This window comes from Pyrgilauda ruficollis, unplaced genomic scaffold (genome assembly GCF_017590135.1).
Source record: "Pyrgilauda ruficollis isolate IOZ18807 unplaced genomic scaffold, ASM1759013v1 scaffold15, whole genome shotgun sequence".
NCBI lineage: Eukaryota > Metazoa > Chordata > Aves > Passeriformes > Passeridae > Pyrgilauda > Pyrgilauda ruficollis.
In genome coordinates this window covers 13,753,649-13,775,065 of record NW_024513654.1, presented here as the reverse complement: position 1 = coordinate 13,775,065, position 21,417 = coordinate 13,753,649, and the positions used below count along the sequence as shown (strand labels likewise).

The 21,417-nt window shown below is 62.1% G+C and overlaps 5 protein-coding genes across 9 annotated transcripts; 2 read left to right on the top strand and 3 right to left on the bottom strand.

Annotated features, from left to right (window-relative positions):
* Positions 1 to 1,357: 1,357 nt before the first annotated feature.
* Positions 1,358 to 4,296, bottom strand: MARVELD1 (MARVEL domain containing 1). Its single transcript, XM_041461122.1, has one exon. It carries the CDS (start codon positions 3,786 to 3,788, stop codon positions 3,261 to 3,263), a length of 528 nt encoding a protein of 175 aa, XP_041317056.1. The 5' UTR covers positions 3,789 to 4,296; the 3' UTR covers positions 1,358 to 3,260.
* Positions 4,297 to 4,353: 57 nt separating this feature from the next.
* Positions 4,354 to 5,991, top strand: AVPI1 (arginine vasopressin induced 1). Of its 3 annotated transcripts, XM_041461121.1 has the most exons (3): positions 4,354 to 4,463; positions 4,758 to 5,052; positions 5,133 to 5,991. In XM_041461121.1, the coding sequence occupies exons 1-3, from the start codon at positions 4,373 to 4,375 to the stop codon at positions 5,191 to 5,193; spliced, it is 447 nt and encodes a 148-aa protein (XP_041317055.1). In that variant the 5' UTR covers positions 4,354 to 4,372; the 3' UTR covers positions 5,194 to 5,991. The 3 variants fall into 3 exon arrangements, with proteins under 3 accessions (XP_041317055.1, XP_041317053.1, XP_041317054.1); XM_041461119.1 differs by having other exon boundaries at positions 4,371 to 5,052; XM_041461120.1 differs by having other exon boundaries at positions 4,371 to 5,056.
* A 145-nt stretch (positions 5,992 to 6,136) lies between these two features.
* Positions 6,137 to 13,775, bottom strand: PI4K2A (phosphatidylinositol 4-kinase type 2 alpha). The gene is given in 10 exon segments (XM_041461118.1): positions 6,137 to 7,671; positions 7,792 to 7,851; positions 8,144 to 8,277; positions 8,514 to 8,613; positions 9,036 to 9,097; positions 9,693 to 9,846; positions 9,931 to 10,062; positions 10,313 to 10,513; positions 13,132 to 13,309; positions 13,311 to 13,775. Coding segments are annotated over 10 exon segments (1,542 nt in total). The 5' UTR covers positions 13,670 to 13,775; the 3' UTR covers positions 6,137 to 7,509.
* A 255-nt stretch (positions 13,776 to 14,030) lies between these two features.
* MORN4 (MORN repeat containing 4) lies at positions 14,031 to 17,656 on the top strand. Of its 2 annotated transcripts, XM_041460979.1 has the most exons (5): positions 14,031 to 14,115; positions 15,744 to 15,841; positions 15,970 to 16,084; positions 16,170 to 16,279; positions 16,412 to 17,656. In XM_041460979.1, the coding sequence occupies exons 2-5, from the start codon at positions 15,775 to 15,777 to the stop codon at positions 16,558 to 16,560; spliced, it is 441 nt and encodes a 146-aa protein (XP_041316913.1). In that variant the 5' UTR covers positions 14,031 to 14,115; positions 15,744 to 15,774; the 3' UTR covers positions 16,561 to 17,656. The 2 variants fall into 2 exon arrangements, with proteins under 2 accessions (XP_041316913.1, XP_041316912.1); XM_041460978.1 differs by lacking the exon at positions 14,031 to 14,115 and having other exon boundaries at positions 14,145 to 15,841.
* A 113-nt stretch (positions 17,657 to 17,769) lies between these two features.
* HOGA1 (4-hydroxy-2-oxoglutarate aldolase 1) lies at positions 17,770 to 21,389 on the bottom strand. Of its 2 annotated transcripts, XM_041460970.1 has the most exons (7): positions 20,400 to 21,389; positions 19,669 to 19,797; positions 19,453 to 19,580; positions 19,208 to 19,342; positions 18,939 to 19,035; positions 18,688 to 18,821; positions 17,770 to 18,145 (listed from the first exon to the last, which is right to left on the bottom strand). In XM_041460970.1, exons 1-7 carry the CDS (start codon positions 20,917 to 20,919, stop codon positions 17,996 to 17,998), a joined length of 1,293 nt encoding a protein of 430 aa, XP_041316904.1. In that variant the 5' UTR covers positions 20,920 to 21,389; the 3' UTR covers positions 17,770 to 17,995. The 2 variants fall into 2 exon arrangements, with proteins under 2 accessions (XP_041316904.1, XP_041316905.1); XM_041460971.1 differs by lacking the exon at positions 18,688 to 18,821.
* Between the last annotated feature and the right edge of the window lie 28 nt (positions 21,390 to 21,417).

The following is a 21,417-nucleotide window of genomic DNA, read 5'->3' as shown; positions in this document are numbered from 1 at the left end:
CGGAACGGGCCGCTCTCGGCGCCCCGGGCCCGCCCGGCTCCGCCCGCGCTGCGAGCCGGCCTCCCCGCTGGGGCCCGCGGGCCAGCGCGCTCTGGGCGTGAGCCTCGAGCCGGAGTCTCGGTGGGCCCGGTCTAGACACGGGGGCCGGCCCTGGCCCTGGACTGCTCAGCGTCCCGGTCTAGTCCCGATTCGGGTCTGCTCTGGTGTGGGGCTCGGTCACAGCCTGGATCCGGTCCCAGTCCAGGGCTGGGCACTGATCCGGGTCTAATCCAGGTTCAGGGCTCAGTCTCAGTCTGGGTCTTGGCGTGGCCTGCATCCAGCTGTGCCGGTCACGGTGGGTTTGTCCCCATGAGGTTGCTGGGCCACCTGTCCCCGAGGAGAGACCAGGGAGCAGCCTCACACCCGGAGTCCCTGGAAAGGAACAGCAGCTTCTGCACAGGCCCGTGAGCGTGGCTGGCAGCTCATTCCCTGCCCCTCCATACCCCCAAAGCATCCCAGCTCTGGGTGCACTGACACTGTCCTGCCCAGCACCTGCAGCCCTGCTCGCACTGCTCGGGGCACCATGGGCTGTCCTAAAAGGTGCTTGTAGTAGAGCAGGGATGCTGGCTCCCAGGGATGCTCCAGGGATCAGGGCTATGTCTGATGCCAAAAGTTGTGACCTTGTTCTAACCCTATGCTGGCTCTTGGACAATGAGGGCACAATGCTGCTGCTGACTGCCTGCAGCCGCTGATGAACAGGGCATGTGTCCCATGGGCAGAAGGCTGGGGACCCAGCGACACCCCAGCTGCAGGTCCAGGTCCAAGACTCAACTTTGTCCCAAGAGTGCATCCCAGAGCTGCAGCCAGTCCAGGGAGATGCAGGCAGCCCTCCATTGGCCCCGACCCACCAAGGGCCAGTCAGTCTGTACATGACTGCCCAGTGTGCCCTGGCCCTGGGACAGAGGGCCCTTTCAGCACGGAGTGATGAAGTCCTTAGGAATGCAACTACATCCTGTCCTCAGTACATGCCATAGCCAGAGCCTTGGGGACTTGGCCTCCCTCTGCTCTGTCCAGAGCCCCATGTGAGCATCAGGCTGTGCCCAGTCTCTGGACAGGCAGCAGGGCCAGGGATAGTCCCTGTCCCAAAGGGCAGAGGCTTGAGCCTCTATAGTAGGAGCAGTGGCTCAGCATGTGAGCCACTGCTCAGGTGGTCACAGAGCCTGCCTGTGACCCCAGAGCACCCCAGGACTTCATGACCATGGCCAGAGACTCCAAGCAGAGAGGCCTCAGGGTGCAGGGCTACAGAGCTGGGTGTGATCTCAGCTCAGACCTCATACCCAGCAGGTCCCAGCCCCAGCACAAAGCCCCAGACACCCAGTGAGCGCCAACATTGCTTTATTTGGAAGGTGAATCCATTGGCACCTGAAAGGAGGCTGTAGGGGGATAGAGCTGGTGTGACAGACAGGGCTGCAGAAAGCCAGGGGAAGGCACTTGTGCTGGCAGAAGCACCGAGGGCATTTTGGACAGCCTGGGCCAAGGGCTGCACCAGAGTAAGGCAGAGGCAGGCAGTGTCAGGGACCAGCCTTGACACAGGGCACAGCCAGCATGTCCTACCCAAGGAAGGGGTACATGGCCTGGGGCTTGGAAGGAGCCCTGAGCATGATGGGGTATGCACTGGGACAGCACATCATGATGGAAGTGGTGACTCAGTACCAATCCCAGACCCCTTCAAGCACCCAGGGGAATCATGGCTGCTGCTCTCCACCTCAAAAAAGGCGCCAGGGAACCCCAGGCAACAGGCAGCTGTGGCCAGCTGCTGGGGACACCCATATCACTGATCTAAGTCTATGTAGAGACTGGAGCAGACCCTCCCTCGAACTGGGAGCAATAGAAAGGACCTGCCTCCAGGCAGGGTGAGGAGGGCTTGTGGCATGGCAGCCCTAGTGGGGCTCTGCTCCAAAAATTCTGTCTCTGGCTGCCCATTTCTCTAGTCAGCCCTACATGGCCTCGTCAGGACTTGACACCTGATGGATTTGGGAGGCTGATCCAGGGCTGGGCTGGCTCCAGTGCCAGTGTCCTCTTCTGTTCTCCAAGATAGGTTGTGATCCCACAATGCCTGGCCCCAGCTCCCCAGCACAGCCTAGCACTGCCATGCTGCAATGCTCACCCTTCCCCTCCACCTCACCACAGTCTCCAGGCACTGCCCACTCCCAGTGAGTCCAGAGATGAAGATTTTCCAGGATGATAAACCAAGTGCGGCAGAGACAGGCAGGGCTGCAGGCTGGTCTCCAGAACCAGCGAGGCTGTTTCTGTCCCTTTTGGAGTAGCCTGGTCCCAGGGCTGGTTCAGTGGCTCTGGATGGCTTGGAGCCACAAACCTCTCTGCAGGGACAGCAGGAGAGGAGACAACAACCCCATGACTGGCTCCCCTCAGCCTCTGGGGCACCTGGCTCCATCCCAGGGCTGCACAAACTCCAGGGCTGGAGGAATTTACCCCCTGCCCAGGGTCACAGAACAGGTTACGGCTCCACTTGTCCTTCCTCTCCCTCCACAGCAATGGAGGCCTTGCTGCCCTTCTCAGCCTCCAAACTGGACTGGGGTAATGCTGGATCTGGCTGTGCAGTACCTGGGTGTCTCCACACCCCTTGAGTGCAGGGCAGGAAGGCACTGAGCCCTTTGGGGCTCCAATAAGATAAAGAATGTTTTCAGGCCAGACAGAAGGAGGGGCCCAGGCTGGGGAAGCCAAGTTCAGAGCCTCCCTTAGGGAATTGTGGAGGCGCCATGCAGCTGGAATGGCAAGACGGGGCTGCCAGCAGGTCAGGGGGGTTTATGCCCATCCAACTCCACTAGGAGCTGCTGCCCCCAGCTCAGCTCCCCCAGGCATCCCCTCTCTACCCCAGGGAATAGTCAGCACCCACCTGAGCATGCAGCATCTGCAAGACCAGGGGCAGGGGATTTTGGCTTGAGTCCTAGGGGGGCTCCCAAAGATTGATATCCCTCTTAGGGGCTCTCCATTTGGGTCCTTCCACTTGCAGTAGCCTATGTCTGTCGAGGGCTGGGAGAAGGGCCTGTGCAGTGGCTGAGTGTCCACACTGCCTCGGTGCGCTGCAGGGGAAGCCGTGCTCCGCGAAGGCCTCTGTCTGTCCGTCCGTTTGTGCAGGAGTCTCTGGAGGAATTGCAGTGCAGTCAGCCAGGAGTGGATGGGGTGGCAGGGTCGTTTCATCCCAAAGACAGGCTGTGTTCTGTCTGCGGCTGAGAAGGGGAGCCAAGTGGCACGGGATCTCAGATGATGTCTCGCTGGTCCTGGCAACGCCGCAACAGGCAATAGAGCCCGGAGAAGAGGTACAGGCAGGCAGTGATGCCCCCGCAGATGGAGGCGCTCAGGTAGGCACTGTACAGGCAGTGCTGGCTGTAGCCCGGCAGGTTGCAAAAGCTTCTCTGCTTGGCCTTGTGACCCATGATGCCAGTGGCAGCTGCGTAGAGCCCCACACCCAGTGCCAGGTCGTGCACCAGGTTGGTGAGGAGCCAGCGGGAGCCCAGCCAGGGCACCAGCTCCCAGCGCCCCAGCAGGCTCAGCCCGAAGAGGGCCAGGGTGAGGAGCCAGATGAGGACGGCGGCAAACAGAGCGAAGTGGGCCGCCCCCTCGTACTTATGAGCCGCTACCGTCACCCAGAAGGCAGCGCCCAGAGCCAGCTGCCCCAGGCGTAGCAGGCCCAGCGGGCTCCGCAGGTAGGCGCGATGGAGGCTGAGAGAGCCGCGGGCCGGCGGCCCCGGGGGCGGCGGCACTGTCGGGGGAGCCGTGCGGGCCATGGCGCGGCCCTGCCTACTCCGGCGCGGCTCGGGCGGGACTCAGGGCCCCGGCAGCGACTTCCTCCCTGACTGTTGCCAAACATCTGGCACTTAGCGGTCCTCCCCGCGCGGGGCCTCTCTCCTCTCCTCCCCGCCCCGCCTCCGCACCCCGCAGCACCTCCCGCCAGCCCATCGGACAGCCGAGGGCCGCCGCGGATGCGCCGTCGGGCAGGGATCGCCGCGCCCCTCCCGTCCCGCCGCCGCCGGGGCGGGCCGCAAAGCGGGGCGCGTGGGGCGGCGGGAGGACGAGAGGGACGGCGACCGATGCCGGCGGCGGGGCCCAGAGACAGCACACCGGGACCCCGAGCGGCGGCCGGCGTGGGGCGCGCGCCGGGGCTCCCCTTACGTCACCGGGATTCCCTTCGGAGCGCGGAGCGGCGCGGCCCCGCCCGGGGGCGAGGCCTCGCACCCCGCCCGTAACGTCATCTGCGCCACGTGGCCTCCTAGCGAAGCGGGGCAGCCGCGCCCCTCGGCGCCGATTGGTGGTGGCAGCAGGAGGCGGGCGGGGATTGGCGGGGGGCGGGGCCGGTACGCAGGGTGAATGAATGGGGCGCGCGGCTGCGGCGGGACCCCGGCGCGGTGGCGCGAAGCGGGTCCGGGAACGCAGCGGGCACCAGGCGGAGCCGCCACCGCCAGGTCTGTGCGAGGGGCCGGTGGGTGCGGGACAGCGTCGGAGCGAAAGTGGGTCACGGCGGGGCCCAGCGCCCCAGGCAGGGCGGGACCGGACTTGCGTGCCCCGGCCCGAGCCGGGGCGTCTCCCGCGTTCCCGGGCGGCCGCGCCTGTGCGGCTGGCCCCCTGCCCGGCGTCCCGGACCGCCCTTCCCCCGACGCCTCCCCTTCTTCACTGGGCATCCGCGCCGGATCCCGGGGGAGGCGGACCGGATCGGGCGGCGGGACGGGAGCCTGACGCCGACTGTTCGGTGCCCGCAGCGGCCAAGGCCATGGGCACTCCGGCCTCGGTGGTAAGCGACTCTCCGGGACGGGCAGCGCCCTCAGCCCGCGCCCGTAAGCGGGCCTCGGCCAACATCTTCCAGGGCGTGGGGCTGCGAGAGCTGCGGAGCCTGTTCCGGAGCGGCGGGGCCGAGCGGCCCGAGGAGCGCGCCCGCCTCGTCTGGCGGTACGCGGGCCAGCGGCGCATGGCGCGGGCCCTGCGGCGGCTTCGGCGACGACGAACAACCCAGCCCGGCGGTGGGATGGCAGCGCTACGGCGCTTCGAACACCTTCGGTAGGTACGGCCCGCGGCGGCGGGACAGCCGGGGGAAGTGCGGCCGGGCCAGGCCGCTAACACACACCTTTTGCCCGTAGGATCGCGGAGAAGAAGCTGGAGGGTGACTGCGGGGCCGAGACGGGCTCGGGCTCCATGTAGCAGCGCTGAGCAGCTGGGCGTGGAGAGCAGCTCTCCAAGGACCCTAAGTGTACTGGGCAGGGTGCAATGCATGGTTAATAAAGGGTAGACAGTGGTGGCTGGGTGAGGCTCTGGTTGTGTCCTGCTCATCCCTGAGTGGCAGAACCATGGTCCAGGCTGTTGTACAGCACCTACTGCAAGGGGAACAGCCCCACATCAGAGGTCAGGTTGGAACAGACCTGTGGGTCATCTATTCCAGCCTCCCTGCCTCCCAGCATCCTAGAGCAGATGTCAGAGGATCACATCCAGATGGTTCTTGAATATCTCTTGTGAGGGAGACTCTCTGGGCAATCTGTTCCAGTGCACAATCACACAGTAACTGCTCTGGCACAGTCATAGGGACAACTGAAGAAGAAGCTACATGCTGCCCTTCATGAGAAGGAACACTAGGAAGAGAGAACAGAGATTCTCCAGGGAGCTGGCCAAGCTGGAAGAGTGTAGGCCCCTGGAGAACAGAGCAGTCATGAGGGACATTCTGAAGCTGGAGGAGCTGAAGCAGGAGGTATTCAGCCTCACTGCCAAAAGAACAAAACTCCAGAGCATGGTCCTGTGGCTGAAGGAGGAGAAGCAGCTACAGGAAGCAGCCTTGCAGTCTGAATGTGGCCACTTCGAGGAGGAGAAGCAGCAGCTGGGCAGCCTCATCTCCAGCCTCCAGAGCTCCCTCTCCAAGAGCCACTGGGCCCAGGAGAGACTGGAGCAGGATCTGCAGACAGAATGCTAAGAGACAGCCTGAGCAGCTGGTTGCCCTCTATGTCCATCATGAGCAGACAGGAAGGGAACTCTGTCCTGCAGCAGCTTCAGCAGTTGCAGGCAGCTAGTGCATCCCTGTACAGGTACACATGGATACCAGCCATGGGCCGAGGAACCCCGACCTGCTCTAAGGTGCTGCAGAGGCACAGATGTAGCCAGCTGAATGGCAGCTCTGTTATTCAGACCGTTGCATGGTTTAAATACATTACATACATTTCTACAGTGCATTAGAACAATACATTTTGGGTCAGTCAAATGCAGCTGGGCCTGGCTGGGGAGTTGGGATCTCCACTGCTGCCCCCTCTGTGCTTACACAGCCAGTGCTGAGCCCCCTCCCCACTGCAGTAGACAAAGCAGCTGCTCTGCCTTCCCAGGTTCACCTGCCTTCATCCCTCTCACTCCCCAAAGATGGGCTAACAGAACAGCAAGACCCAACACTGACTTTCCCCAGCAGCCTGAGAAGTCACAGCTCAAGGCAAGCAGGTGCAGGCAGCACCCTGGTGCTGTTTTATACAACACAAGCTCAGCAGCTGCTGGTGAGAGAGGGGCTCCCTGCCTCCCCAGCCACAGCAAGCCTGCAAGATTGTCAGCTCCAGGGCAGCCAGGAGTCCATGCTGGTCACCCAGTGCTCCCACCCCTGTGGCAGAAGAGCCCCTCCAGCCCTTCCCTGGCAACCCCTGCCCCTCAGAGGGTCCCTAGGCACAGACAAGGCTGGCACCATGCTGGCTGCACAGCAGCCAGGGAGCTTGCTGGGAGAGGAAAGAAAGTCAAGCGAGAGCAGCTATGGAGACCAGGCAGGAGAAATGGAGTGGGGCAAAAGGGGAGAGCTCCCACGGGAGAGCTCTGCGAAGCCACCTGCCCTTCACAGGGACAAGCCAGCACTTTCTTTGCCTTAGTGTCTAACTGCACCCAAGCCAATCCCATGTGTTGTCCCTCTTATGTCCCCTCCTCGAGCCTCTAGCCAGAGAACAGCCGTTCATTGTGGTCCCCGCTATGCCAGTGGGCAGCAGGAACTCCCCCTGAGGAAAGCAGCGTGCACGGGGTTGGGGCACTGGAGGGACAGTGGAGGAGTACAGCACACCCTCAGGGAGGGAGTATCACCTACTAAAGGCCTTCCCAGCCTGGCAGCTGGCATGGTGGGGGAAAAAAGGGCCAGTGGCTGGTGTAAAGGGCTGGACGGATCCTGGCTCAGGTAGCCCGTTCATCCCAGCCCCAAGCAGGGGTGCTCAGAACCGCATGCAGGCCAAGGAACAGAGGCAGGAGCAGGGTTCCAGCCATACCACAGTTCCTGGTAGATTCCCACACCTCCCCCTGGCCTCTGCCCCAGGCAGGGCACCAAGCTCCAATGGAGCTGGGGAGGGACCATGCCCATTCTGCCTGACTCCTCCAGTTCAGCTGCAGGTTCCTCCAGTCGCATCTGCTCACTCTACCCTGAAGGTCGAGTCCCAGCCACAGGAGCCAGCAGTGGCCCAGCTCCTCTCGCAGTGCTAGTCCGAGGTGGCCAAGCCCTGCCCATGGCTCCCACAGCTACCACCATGAGAAGAAAGGCTTCCGGCTCTGGAAGCTCTGTGTGTAGGACTCACTGGCGGAGCGCTGGTGGGAACGCGCAGTTTCCACAATCACAGGTGGCATCTGAACCAGGTGCAGTGGACTCTTCCCATCTTTCAACGCCTGAGTCAAGTTCAGGATCTGTATGGCACAACAGAGCAATGCCTGAGCGACAGAGCATCCACTCCAGCACCCTTCCTGCCACAAAGGTAGGACAAGGCTTCCTACCTCAGCCATCTGTCTTAACTCTGCACAGCTTACCTGGCCTCTCATGACAGCAATCTGCTTGTGGAACTGTCCCCTGTCAAAGCCAGGGTCTTTCTGCAAGAGAGAGAGCAAGGAACAAAATGAGATCCACTCTCTGCTTCATGCAGTGAACAAGATGCCTGTTCCCCAAGGAAGCCACATCCCCTGTCCTGTCCCATGGGTTTCCTGCTTCTCCCACATTGAATCTTCAGCTTCTGGCAGGAGGATAACCCTGCTGTGTCTCAGCCCAGGAACACTGTCAGGATCTTGACCATCTCTCTGTCCCTGCAACCTTGACAGGGAGCTCCCCAACACCACTCCTGCTTTTCCTCCTCCCACATCATCTTCACCCCCTCCTCCAGCTCACCTTGAAGAGCTCATACAGATCTTCCTCCAGGTCCTTGACAAAGTTGGGGTCTGAGATCTTGGGAAGAATCAGGTCCTTGATCTCCTGTGAAAAGGGGATTTTGGCCTGGGGCAGCCATGCCCAGTAGAATGGATCTGTGGAAGAAAGCAGGAGACATCAGAATTGGGGAAAGCAACACATGGTGCCACGTGCCCCTGGGTGCTAGATTCCCTGCATCTGCCTTCTACAGTCTCTGCTGAGGAGCTGCTTGTGAACCCAGAAGTTGCAGAGGCACAGCCCTAGCCCTCTCCTCTACAATCCTTGAAAAGGATGCCCAAGCATGGAGTTGTATGGCTTGCCACGGGGCTTTGGCATAGCCTGAGGGACTCACATGCTCTCCAGGAGTCCGGGTGTTTCAAGGGAAAGGCCAAACCATTGTCTATAGCAGCCAGCTTGATGATGGGCTCCTTCACCACCACCCAGTCGCTGTCCTGGAAGGAAGTGAAGCATGTCACAAGGAGGTCCTCCCAGCAGGAACAGTCCTTCTCCTACTCCCTGCAGCCCCTGGCTACCACAGAGGCACAGCAGCCTCTTGCCTGTAGCACGGCACCTTAAGCACAGGGAAACATAGTCTGCTTTGGGTGGGAAGGGGGACAAAGCTGTTTCCCCCCCAGGTCTCACTCCAAGGTCCAGCAACACCAATTTCCCCTACAGAGTTCAGCTGCATCCTCATGAAGTCCCACTAGGCCACAAGCCACCAACAAAAATGGTAACAAAAGGCCCAGGGGACAAGATCAGGCCTCAACACACTTGGAAACCCAAACCAGATGGGAAATTCCTGTCATGCCTGCCAAGCTGGCAGCTTCCAGAAGCAGAGTTCCCATGTTAGCCCTGCCCAGGAGCAGCCACTCACCCGCACGCCCGCGCTGTCCAGGGGACAGTCATACTTGATGAGCCAGTTGTCATTGCCCCGATCTGCAGGGAGACAGAACCAGCTGTGTCAGCACCAGGGCCTCCCTGCACCAGGCTGGGCAGAAGACTACTCCTCCTCTGACCCAGAAGTGAGACAGACACATTTTAGGCACAAACTCCCAGAGCCCTTAAATTTGCTGCAGGCATGGGGAGCCACATCAAGCCCCTCACAGACAGCCCTAGAGGTCCACATATCACCAGCTCCCAAGAGAAAGGTCAGCCTGCAAGCCCCAGAGTGCAACCTCAATCCCTTCCAGCCTAGTAGAAATTCAAGACCACGGTGTGAAATGGGATATACAGGGGCACAGTTAGTGCTGGATTTCTGGATGTCCCTGCATCCTCACAGTTGGCAAACTTTCACCTGAGCACCATGGTAGATCCAGATCTGCCAGTAAACTGGCCAGCAGCCAGAGCCTCAGGTGGTGAACAGCGCAGCAGCTGCACTCTGCCTAGAGGCAGATGTCACCTGCCAGCAACCGAGGGGAGAGGAGTTTCGGGTGCAGGGAAAAGCCACAAAGACCCTATCTCCCTCCCCTTTCTCCAGCATGGCAGGACATGAAGGAGCAGGTAGCATCCAGTGCCAGGCAGCTGGCCCTACCTGTGTTCCTGATGATGTAATCCAGCACCACCAGCCGCTCGAACTGCAGCAGCAGCTGCCGATTAGTGTTCTCCGGGAGCGGCTCGGCTTCAAACCGCCGCAGCCAGTAGTCTGCATCCTTGTAGCCTTCCACAAAGAGCTGGAAGGAGCCCACCTGAAGCAAGGAGAGGCTGCATTACAGAAGGCCACAGAGGCCAGGGAGGTGCTAACAGGCAGGCATGGAGGCTGGCAACCCTACCTTGGGTGGCAGACCAATGCGGTTGAAGCGCTGGCCAACTTTCGGCACCTTCTCCAGGGCCAGCCTCTTTCCTCGGGACTTCACCCTGTCAATGGCACTGTAGTTAAAGGTCTCACTGGCCAGATACACCACCTGGAGGGACACGAATGAGCACAGTCAGCAGGGGCCTCTGGCAAATCACAGGACTGCCCAAAAAAAACAAGACACAGCATTTCCAGAGCTCTGCCCAGCACAAGGATCCCCACGGTCTGAGCAGGAACAGTACTAGTCTAGAACACTCCATCTCCTAGGTCAGCAGTGACACAAGATAAGGTGCAAGCAGAGGTGTGTGGAAGCACACAAAAGCCTCCCCAGAAGAAGCCCCCAGCAGCTGTCCCCTCACCTTTGTGCGGGGAACAATGTTGAGTTCCAGTTTCTGGTCTACCAGGCTGGCACCTGCCTCTGACAGGTAGCCCTGGTTCAGGACAAGGCAGTCTCTCCCAAAGCAGCATGGGCAGCACAACTTCTGTAGCCACTTGGTCCACTTGGGGTTCAGCTGCCCATATGGCTCCTCATTCTTGGGCTTGAAGACGCCAATGATTTTCTGTGAGTGGGAGAAAAGAGGCCTGAGTCCAGGAAGTTGGCAGAGATGGGAGACTTTCCTCAGCTCACAGCAGGGATACTAAGGAACAGGTCCAGAACTGCCCCTCATTAGCATAATAACCAGCCTCCTGGGACCAGGCAAAACTTCACAGCTCCTGGGAGGGAGGTAGGCAGAGCTGGGAAGAAACCCTCTCCAGCCAGTATCCCATCCCACAAGAGCAGAGTGCTGCCCAGAGACCTTTATACCCAACATGAGTCCCAAAAACCACCAGTGATGATGCAGCCTCCTGGTAAACACATCAGTCTCATTCCAGTGACCTTTGGATGGCGGGGGAGAGCTACTGCTCATTGTTGGTCATTATGTCCACACAGGAAAGGGACAAGGATAGCAATCCCTGCCCTGGCTCAAAAATCCATTGAACAGAGCTGATCCCAAACTGACCAGAGGAAAAGGACCATAACAGCTGAGCACCTGCAGGACCCCTGAGGAGCCAGGGCTTTGTGCTGGGGAGTCCAGCAGAAGGACTGACTCACTGGATACATTGTGGATGAGAGGGCACAGGCAGCTCCAAACTGGCCACCAGCTGATACCAGCAGCTCCCAGCCCCTGAATCCAGCCTCACACACAAGCCAACCCAACAGTGGGGACAGCAGCATAGGTACCCCACTGCTGCAGAGGGCACAGCAGCCTTGAGTGGGGCACTGCACCACCACTGAGCCAGCACTGCCACAGCACACAGATGAGAGAAGGGCTGGGACAGGAGCAAGGCCACCTGTCCCCAAAAGTCAGGCATCCCTGGGGGGATGGCAGTCCCTGCTCTGGAGTGACTCAGCAGCACATGCAACCAGGCCTTCTCCCTATGGGTATTGGTAGCCCTGGCCTGAGTGGGCGTCACTTCCCCAAGCTGAGCTCCTGCCAGAATGTAGAAGTAGAACATGAGTCCCAGTGCTTCAGCAGGGAACTTCAATGCAATCTTAGTCTGTCAGGGGCCAAAAGCCAGGCCACAGCAAGCAGAACCAAGGCTTTGTCCACCAGGAAGGCAGAAAGGAAGGGTTTGAGAGAAGAGGATCACTTGAGCCATGTCCAGATCACATGGTGGAGCCACTTTCCCTAGGCAGGCAGGAAGGCAATCCCCCGCACCAGCCCCACACGGCTGCCACATGACTGTCAGTATATCCAATATATCCATCCTCGGATATGATCCTGCAAAGAGGCCTGTCAGGAGCTCTGCCAGCATGAAGCCCTGTGCTCCATGGAACCAGTCCAGCAGAACAAGGCCCAGCCAGGCAGGGACAGCATGGAAGCAGAAAACAGAGGCCTGGCAGCACAGACATCCCCTTCCAGACAGACCCGTGCCGAGAGCAGCACTGACAGGGAAAACAGGTCTGCCTGGTGCCAGCAGCAAGGCAGAGAGCTGGCCAGCACAGAGCAGCAGTGGGGTGATCACAACCACTGGGGCTGGGCAGCACAGCCCTGGAACAGCTCAGGCCCAGCAGCCTCAAGGGAAATAATCAAAGAAGAAAGTTTTTGCCCCCAATATCTTTCCCCTGCTGCTCACATTATCTACATGCCGCGCTCTCTCCCGTGCCAGCAGTGGGATGTTTTCAGCAACCCTGGGCAGCAATCACAGCAACCAGTCACACACCACATTTGCTGGCAGCAGGATAATCTGGTGGGCCTGCCAGCTGACAACGCCAGCAATACACAGACTTTGGCTCCTCACACTCATGCTTCAGCAGCCATCCTTGAGTTTGGGTCTTCTGCAGCCAGACAGCGTCCAGCCTACAATTCCCAAGTAGATCATCAGGCTGCCCCCTCCAGGTCTCATATTGGGTAAGAGGAGGGAACTGGGCTGTGGCACAAATGAGTATTTTCCCACACACCATCAGCTGAGCCGGGAACTGCCTGCTGAGTATTTCCCCACACGCCATCAGCTGAGCTGGGAACTGACAGCTTCCAGGAGCCAGCTTTCACCCAGAGAGGGAAAACTAGGACACACCAGAGACCACAGAGCTCACTCCTGATTCCCTGGAAGCATCCCAGCAAACACGTGGCAAGGGAGTCACAGGAAACAGCAACAGCTCAAGTAATTGGGCAGGGAGCAGCAGGTCACAAGACAAGCCAGCCTGTGCTGCACACTCATCCGGTCAGTGGCACAAAGACAGCCAACCAGGTCTACAGGGGACCAGCTGCATGGCAAGGACTTTCTCTCCACTACATCAACCACACAGCCACAGAGAAGACATCTCACTCTGTTCAAAAACACAGGCCAAAACCAGCTCAGCCCACAGAGGAACAGCCCTGAGGTTGGAGTCACTGTGTTCAGATGCTGATGCACGGGCCTGTGGGAGGGGGCGACCCTTCCTCTTTGGGCACAAAGCCGCAGCAGAGGTTGAATCAGCACTTGGACACTGCTGCCCCGCACTCTCGCTGCTGGTCCCGCTGTACTTCTCCCCGGGGAGGCTCAGACCCGCTCCGGTCGCTCCTACCAGCCCTCCGCGGCCGGTCAGTCCCGCCAGCGTCCCGCTCCCGGCCAGCGCCGCTCAGCCCACAGGCCTCCGGAGCTACGGGGGCGGGACCACCCCTGGGTCGGCCACGCGGGGCTAGGCCCAGCTCACCCCCTGCGGGTCCTTCACGAAGTAGCTGCCGCTGGAGCCCTGCGAGATGCGCTCGGGGAAGATGCCGCGCTCGCTGGCCAGCTCAGCCCGCCGCACCACGTCGGCAAACTCGGGATCCTCGGGGAAGTCGTTGCGCTCCCGCTGCGCGGCCGCCGCTGCCGCCGCCGCTGCCGCGCGCCGCTGCCGGGCCCCGCGCCCCGCGCTCCAGCAGCGGCTGCCGCTCGCGATCGCGGCCGCCAGGGGAGCCGGGAGGGGAGGGCAGCGGGGGCGCAGCGGGCGGGAGGGCGCGCACGGCACCGCCCGGCAGCCCGTAGTCGGGGCCCTGCGCCCTCTCCGGCGACACCAGCGGGCTCGTCTCGTCCATCGCGCCGCCCGCCCGGCCCCGCCGTGCCGCTGCTGCCGCTTCCTGTTCCGCCCGCGTCACGGCGCCCCAGGGGCTGCTCCGCCCCCCGCCACACCCCATTGGCTGCTCCGCCCCAGGTCTCGCCACGTCCGGCCGGGCCGCTGCGGCAGGAACCGCGGGGCCGGCTGCGGACATGGTACCGCTGGGGCTGGTTCAGAAGCTCTCGCGCCTCGAACCGTTCGTTCGGGAAGGCCAAGGTGTCTTCGCCCACCGTACACCCCCGCCGTGGCGGCTGGCGCCAGTGCCCTACACAAAGATGGACGCTCTGGAGTGGCCGTGCCCATTGCTGCCCTTTACAAAAATGGAGGCAGGGCGAGGGCCCTGCCCCTCTGCAGCCACGCCCGCGGTGGCGAGCTACTTGCCCCACACAAAGATGGCGAGCGGCGAGGGCGTGCTGTGCAGCTGGCCAATGAACAGTCGCGTTGCTAGCGGTTGCCATAGAAACAGCCAACGGCGAGTGGGGATGGACGCTGGCGGCGAGGCACCGCCCGGCGGGGCGGGGTGCTGGCAGGGGCGGTGGCGGCCGCCGCCCCTCGGCGGGACGTGGTGGGGAGCGGTGCAGGCGGACAGCGCGGAGCCAGGTGAGCGCGGGCCGCGGGTCCCTGCGCCGCCCGCCCCGCCCGCCCCGCTCCTGGGCACGCACCGGGCCCGTGAGCATCGCCATGCGCGTCCCGGTGGCGGGGCGTGCGTGTATCAGCCGTGGGTGCATGAACACGCCGGGGTGTGGGTGCATCAGCCGGGGGTGCACGGACACGGCGGGGTGCGGGTGCACGGACACACCGGGGTGTGGATGATCGCTCACGGGAACAGAGACACGACGGGATACTGACACATCGGGGTGTGGGTGCATCACCCGTGGGCGCGGTCACGCCCCCGGACACACTCCCCGGGCGGGGTGGATGCGTGGCCCGGGCAGGATGTCCGTGCCTTGGCCCGGGGTGTGCGGTTCACGGGGTTCACGGATGTGCGATCCGGGCTGAGCTGCGCGCCTTGCCCCTCCCTGCGGCGGGCGCGGGGCGTGCTGCGGGCTCGGGGCGCTGCGAGCCCGGGCGGGCGTGTCCGGCTTCTGGGCAGGCTGGAGAGCTCGTGGGGTGCTGTCCTCCAGGTGAAGTGTCACAGGCCGTGCTGGCCGTGTCACAGCCCGCGGCAGCACCCTCTCTCTCCTGCGGCTGGGCATGGCCGGGCAGGCTGTAGGGTGGGAGCCGGCGGTGCGCTCCCGCTCCCTGCCATCAGCAGGGAGCACTGTTCAGTCGCTGTTCGCCTTGCTGGGGCCATTTCTCCGGACACAAAGCCCTGGGAAGTTCCTGTTTCGCTCCTGAGCGCCGCGTCCTGCTGGTTCCTGTGGTTCAGTAGCCGCCTCTTGGGTGATGCGCGGCCGGCTCTAAGCACATAGACCCCGCTTAGACGCTGGGAGCCCCTTCCCATCGCTGGCATTGCCTGAGCTGCGCCGGCAGCGGCTGGAGAGGCAGCGCCCAGCCCACCTGCGGGGCTGTCTCTGTTCTGGTGCCTTCCTGTGTGCTGGGGAGCGCTGTGCTGCGTGGCAGGGCTCTGTGAGGTGTACAGGGCTTCAGGAGATGCTTGCTGTTGGCAGGCAGGTTTGCAAGGCTTGGGTAGCCGAGCAAAGCCCTGAAGCCCCAGGATGCTATCTCTGCTGTCCCTCTTGGGAGGAGTGTCCTCTCATCCCTGGGGGTGAACCTGGTCTCGTTCTTGATGCTGAATCCGAAAACCCCACAAGCTCCTCCCTCTCCTGAGGAACTGCCACTGAATGCAATCCAGCAAATCCATCTCCTCTCCAAAACGTTTGTTTCTGTCTGGAACTGCCCCAGCAAAGCTGGAAGTGGCCCATGGCCTGAGCCTGCACAGTGCAGGACCTCTGGGGTTCTGCTGGAGTGCCATGACGGAGGCAGCCAGTTCGTGCCACTGCTCTTCCTGCTTCTCACTCACATTTCACAGGGCTGTGACCCCCGTGGGCTCACATCTCCCCGAGCCCTGCACTGGGGCGGGCAGCAACCCGAACCTGGCGGCTGGGGTTTCAGAGCCTGGGCAGGGCAGCTGTGCTCCTGGGCTCACCTCCTCATCTGTGCTATGCCCTAGCAGAGCTATTCCCAGGGCAGACAGGCTCCTCTCTGCAAGCTGAGAGGATGCAAGGGCTCTGGGCAAGCCGAGCTGCTCTCCCTGCCCAGCAGCTCTCTGTGCCTCTCCCTGCCAGCTCTTGTCCTGCTGTGCCGGAGGCTGTTGCCATGACCCTCACCAAAGGCTCCTTCACCTACTCCAACGGGGAGGAGTACCGCGGCGAGTGGAAAGAAGGTGAGATGTCGCAGGAGGGAACGGTGCCAGCCGTGCTGGGGGACAAGCAAACCCCACATCTCTGCCCAGCTCCACGCTGGGGCAGGTCCCGCCTCTGCCCAGTGCTGCCCATTTCTGCTGTCACCTAGGTCGCAGGCACGGCATCGGACAGCTGACATTTGCGGATGGCACTGCTTACGTGGGGCACTTTGAGAACGGGCTCTTCCACGGCTGTGGTGTGCTCACCTTCTCCGATGGCTCCAGGTGGGCATGGTGCTCCTGCCTACACCTCCCCGGGCATTCCCCCTTGCCGCGGGGAGCTGCTGCCTCAGGAGACCCTCCCACACAGGTACGAGGGGGAGTTTGTGCAGGGCAAGTTCAATGGCGTTGGAGTCTTCACCCGCTGTGACAACATGACCTTTGAGGGCGAGTTCAAAGGCGGGCGCGTGTACGGCTTCGGTGAGTGCTGCACGGCCCCTGCTCAGCACAGCCCCTTCCAGCATCTCCCGCTCCATCCCTCCTTCCCTGGCCCCCTCCCGGCGGGTGCAGCTCCCTGCTTCTTCACTCCCAGCCCTTCCCTCCCCTCCCCAGGTCTCCTGACCTTCCCTGATGGCTCACACGGCATGCCCCGCAATGAGGGCTTCTTTGAGAACAACAAGCTGCTGCGGCGGGAGAAGTGCACGGCCATCATCCAGAGGGCCCAGGGCGCCTCCAAGTCTGCCCACAGCCTGACAGCGTGATGGTGCTCGCATGCCCTCCCACCAGAGCAGGGACCCCCCCTACTTGGGCGCTGGCTGGCCCTGGAGAAGGGATGTGGCACTGCTGGGTGCCTCCCTGCCCTTTATCCCCTCCAAGCATCCTCCTGCCAAGCCCTGCCGCTGGAGGGGATGGGACACTCCGCTCTCCACCCAAGTGCCCTGGGGCAGCCGTGGTGCCTTCTCTGTCTGGCTGTAGTCCTGGCACCTGCTGGAGCAGCAGAAGGACAGGGTGACAGGGGTTTGGCCCCTCTTCCCCCTAGGAAGACTGTGGACCACTACAGCTGCTAGCCAGCTGCAGAGGATGGAGCAGAGGGGTAGAGGCTGGTCCCTGACCCCACTGCCAGGGTGCCTTGGCTGGAAGCTGCTGACTGAACCACGTACCCCCAGAGGGGCAACTCCTGGCTCACTTTGTTGCCCTGGTCCTGGAGGCAGGGTGGGCACCCCGGGCAGGTTGTGGCCTGCACCCTCAGCTCTGGGTGACTGGCCATCCCTCAGCATGCCCAGGGTATGGTGACATTGTGTCCCCAAGGAACCCAGCCTGCTCTCAGGGCCAGCCAATGGGCTGCGTTTCCCTCATCCCTGTGCCAATCCACCCTTCCACCCACTGCCTTGGGGACATCAGCAGCAGCATCCCCACCAAGAGCAACTGGGGAATGCCCAGCCTGGCACGGGTCTGCTGCATGCTGGTGGAGGATGGTAGCAATGGTGAGCAAGAAGGGTCAGCTGGAGCCTGGCATGAGGGACATGAGCAGGGCTGCATGGAGTGCCAGGGCTGGAGCAGGAGGCCTGGGCAGAGCGGGGATAGAGGTACAGCGAAGGGGCAGGCAGGGGGCACACAGTTCCCCATTTCGCCCCCCACAAGCGTCCTTCACCTCCCCACTGCATGCTCACCTTGGCCCCCGGTGCGGTCTGGCTGGCTGTGGCACAGGGGTCCCGGCAGCCCTCACTGCCCAGTGCAGGCTCCAGGGGCCATGCCCTCCCTGCCAGTCCCTGCCCGCACCGGGTCCCGTGCCTTGCTGTGACCCTGCCTTGTGCTGCTGCCTGCACGGGCCTCAGCTGAGTAAACCATGTTGCCAAACACATGTGCCATGTCTTTTTTGCTGGGAGCAGGGATGGCACGGGAGCCTTGCACAGACAGGACTGCAGACACAAAGAGGAGACTGCAGGTTTATTCATGGCACAAGGATCCACCCCTCCCCAGGCAAAGACAACAGGTCCCTGGGGGCTGGCAGGGATGCAGGCTGGCCTGGGGTTGCCCTCCTCTACCCATTCTGCCCAGTCCAGCCGTATCCAACAGGGAAGAGTAACATGGCGGCCCTCTCCTGGCCACCTCCCAGCATCCCCAGAATGTCCCCAGTTCCTAGGGTCCCTGACTCCTGTACCTTCCCAGTGTGAGAAGGGGCAGATGGAGAACACCTCACAACCATCCATTGGCACTGAAGGTGCTCCTCAGCTCTTCAACCTGGGCAGGGCTCAGAGGGGCCAGGGGTGCACGGCAGGGCCCTCCGTAGTAGCCAAACCACTCCATGGCCTTCTTCAACCCTGGGATCCCAAACCGGCGGGTGACCTGTGGGAGGGAGGGCGTGGAGGCTTTCTGGCTCCCGTGGGCCAGCATGCTCTCTGGGCTCTGCTGTGCTTGCTTGCCATCACTCCTGTCCTCGCCATGTGGGGCTGCAAGGCTGGCAGGGTGTGAGGTGGCTGCACCCCCCCATGAAGAGCCCACTGTGGGGTGGGGGGCAGAGCACACCCACACAGGACTCTACACAGGAGCTCTGTGGCACGCTGGGCTCTGCAGCAGGGACAGGCCACTCCACAGTGGGTTGAGGGGCCCAGGAAGAACCAGCTCTTCCCCCCCACACACTGCTGCCTATAAATAGCCAGCAAGGCTCTGCATGAGGGAGGGTCATGCAGTGCCTGGTGCCAGTGGACGAGCTGTTCCTTAACATGATAGGGTGGGCTTCCCACCTTCTCACCTCCAGTCTGTCTTGGCTTGCTGTGCCATCCTGTCCCCCTGAACCACCCCTCCACCCCTTGCAGCCCAAGGGACTTCCATTCTTTGCCTCTGTCATGACCTGGCACCCCCTCCCTTCAGCATCCCAGCCTGCTCACCGCTGTGTTGGGCTCAATGAGGCGGTGCTGCAGGTCACGGGCCTCCTGCCACTGGCCCGTTCGACACAGCTGGTCCAGCTGACACAATGGGTCACCCAGAACATTGGCGAGGGCACACACACCCCCAGAGGCACCTAGAGACACCAGGACACGCTGGCAGCCAGCTCAGCATGCTGTGCCTAGCCAGCACCTCCTGGTCTCTCAGTGTCCCCAGGCAGTGCCCCCAGCCAAGGATGGGCAGCTGCACTTACCCACAGTGTAGCTCGCCAGCAGGAAGCCAGCTGATCCTGCCAGCACCTGGAAATCCTCCTTCCGTGTCTTGTGGACCATCAGCCCCATGCGGGTGATCTGGGGAGAGACATGCTGTGCCCTGGGGCAGGCATCACCCAGCCCCCCTTGCTGCAGGGTGCCTGCTGGCAGCCCTGGGGTCCAGGGAAGGGCTGCAAGTCCCAGCTCCCCATTCCCAGCTTAGGTCCATGTTTGGTGGTAAGCAGCCCTGGGAAAGTCCTGCCCCACTCACGTCCCCACCGCTGTCCTTGATCCCAATGATGTTTGGGTGCTGAGCCAAGGTGATGACAGCCTCCATGGGCAGGTCCAGGCCGGTGTTGGCAGGGACACTGTACAGCACCACAGGGATGGGGGATGCATCGCCAACCTGCAGGCAGCCAGGCAGATTTCAGTAGCTGGGGTGGGCTGGGGACACACTGGACGTGTGTAACCTGCTGCCCTAGCTGGGGCTGCTGGCAGGCGCTGGACATGGCTCACCTCTGTGTAGTGATGGATCAGGGCAGCAGTGGTCATGGCCCCCCGGTAATAGCAGGGTGTCACTACCAGCGCCACGTCAGCCCCCACCTCTGCCATGCTGACTGTCAGCTCGATGGTGGCCTGGGTGGCTGGGGAGGCGGCAAAGGGGTGAGGGGTGCTCCAAGGGGGACGCACGGCCCCTGCACTGCCCCCCATGCTGCCCACACAGGCACTCACATTCGCAGCCCGAGCCAGCCAGCAGCAAGCGGTCCCTGGGCAGAGCCCGGCGCACGCAGCTCACCACCTCCACCCTCTCACGGGATGCCAGGTATGGATACTCCCCGTTGGAGCCCAGCACCACCAGCCCTGAAACACAAATGTGGGGAGGGCAGGGCTCAGGCACAGGAGAAGAGTGCCAGGACCGTCAGGTATTTGCATTACTCTCACTCCCTTTTTTGCTGCTGGCACCCAGGCAGAGCTCCACAGCCCACAGTGTGCCCTCTCCTGCCTATGTCCTTGCAGTCCCAGCTTCCTGGTCAGAAGAGAGGAGACTCTGGGGAACATCCTCGTGAGGCTGCAGCCTCTTCTTCTTCTATCATCTGTCCATCCTTGGCAATTGATAGATACATATCCCAGGAATTTTTGAGTGTACATGATAGTGCATTGCATAGCTTCAAGCATGCAGCTATGAGTGCAGCATGTGTGCAAGCCTGCACATGTGTGGAGTGTGTGTGCAAGCACGTGCTGGCGTGTTGTGAGGGTGTGCAAGGACACACTCGGGTGCCTGGGTACATGCCATGCAAAGGGCCCCGGGTGGGTGACCCGAGGTGTTGCCAGCCACAGAGCAAAGTCCATCTAGAGGCTGAGCACCCTTGGGGAGCTGGCAGGCTGCGTGCACGCTGCCGCACAGCGTCTGAGGCAGGCGGGGATGTGGCGGGAGCCTGCCCGGAGAAGGACAGTGGGCTTACCTCGGAAAGGGATGCCGGCATAGCGGCGTAGGTTTCCCTCCAGCTGGGCATAGTCCACCTCCTGAGTGGGCGAGAAGGGGGTGGCGAGCGGTGGGAAGATGCCCCCAAGACTGAAGGAGGGCTCTGATCCCTGCGGGGTGCTGAGCCCCCGGCACTGCCCGGGGGCTGCCCCGTGCCGAGCTGCCAGGGCAGGCCGGAGGGAGGAGGCGAGGCGGGTGCTGAATGCCATGGTGGCTGGGTGCTGCCGCTGCCTGTGCTGCTCGCCTCGCCGAGGGGCTGTTAATGTTTGACGGGGCACGTGAGGGACCCGCAACCCTGCTGGGCAGATGACATGGGGGGTGGTACCACATGAGCTCAGGGTGTTCTTCTCCCTACAGGAGCTGGCTGCAAGGAGCTCAGCGCCTTTCCAGCTGAGCTTTGGCCACCGCGGCCGTGGCTTTCCCTTCTGCTTGCCAGCCCTGGCAGCCATTCCTCTGCCTCGTACAGGGTTGGGCTGCAAGGCCAGAGAGGGACCAGGCATTACAAGCAGTCCCAGGGCTTTGGTCAGGGATCACCTGATCCACCTGTCAGTGTAGGGTGTCCTGTGAACGGGCGAGTGTGAGCACTGCATTTAGCATGAGTGCAGAGGGACCACCTGTCCCCTGGGGATGGCTGCAGCAGGAAAGGCAGAAGGACAAGAAGCCATCCAACCCCACAGAGTGGCTGTCCAGCACGTGTACAGGGTGCTCTCTGGCACAACCTCAGCCTCCAGCACAAGATGGAATCAGGTGGAGCTGTCCTCCATGTATTTTTCCTCCCTGAGCTTGCCCAGGTGGGACTTCATAGGACCGTGAGCAATCAGGACTCCTGCAGCGAGGAGTCCTGCACTTGAACCACTTGGTGTCACCAGTACTTGAGTCCTAGTGATAGGAGGCAGGGCTCATCATGCTGCCAGATAACCCTGCTCCCAGGATAATCCAGCTTCCCCAGGCCCACCAAGGCTGGTACAGGCTGCCCAACCTCAAAGCCACCTGGAGCC

What these genes read in the sequence shown, in the direction of transcription:
- MARVELD1 (XM_041461122.1), bottom strand. Translation starts at nt 3,788, where the DNA reads ATGGCCCGCACGGCTCCCCCGACAGTGCCGCCGCCCCCGGGGCCGCCG.
- AVPI1 (XM_041461119.1), top strand. Translation starts at nt 4,373, where the DNA reads ATGGGGCGCGCGGCTGCGGCGGGACCCCGGCGCGGTGGCGCGAAGCGG. An exon ending in CGGCGCTTCGAACACCTTCG is followed by an intron (nt 5,053 to 5,132) that starts GTAGGTACGGCC and finishes TTTTGCCCGTAG; the next exon opens with GATCGCGGAGAAGAAGCTGG.
- MORN4 (XM_041460978.1), top strand. Translation starts at nt 15,676, where the DNA reads ATGCAAGGGCTCTGGGCAAGCCGAGCTGCTCTCCCTGCCCAGCAGCTC. An exon ending in CCGCGGCGAGTGGAAAGAAG is followed by an intron (nt 15,842 to 15,969) that starts GTGAGATGTCGC and finishes GCTGTCACCTAG; the next exon opens with GTCGCAGGCACGGCATCGGA. An exon ending in CGGGCGCGTGTACGGCTTCG is followed by an intron (nt 16,280 to 16,411) that starts GTGAGTGCTGCA and finishes TCCCCTCCCCAG; the next exon opens with GTCTCCTGACCTTCCCTGAT.
- HOGA1 (XM_041460970.1), bottom strand. Translation starts at nt 20,919, where the DNA reads ATGCCTGGTCCCTCTCTGGCCTTGCAGCCCAACCCTGTACGAGGCAGA. An exon ending in TGCCGGCATCCCTTTCCGAG is followed by an intron (nt 19,798 to 20,399) that starts GTAAGCCCACTG and finishes TTTGTGTTTCAG; the next exon opens with GGCTGGTGGTGCTGGGCTCC. An exon ending in TCAAGGACAGCGGTGGGGAC is followed by an intron (nt 19,036 to 19,207) that starts GTGAGTGGGGCA and finishes GTCTCTCCCCAG; the next exon opens with ATCACCCGCATGGGGCTGAT.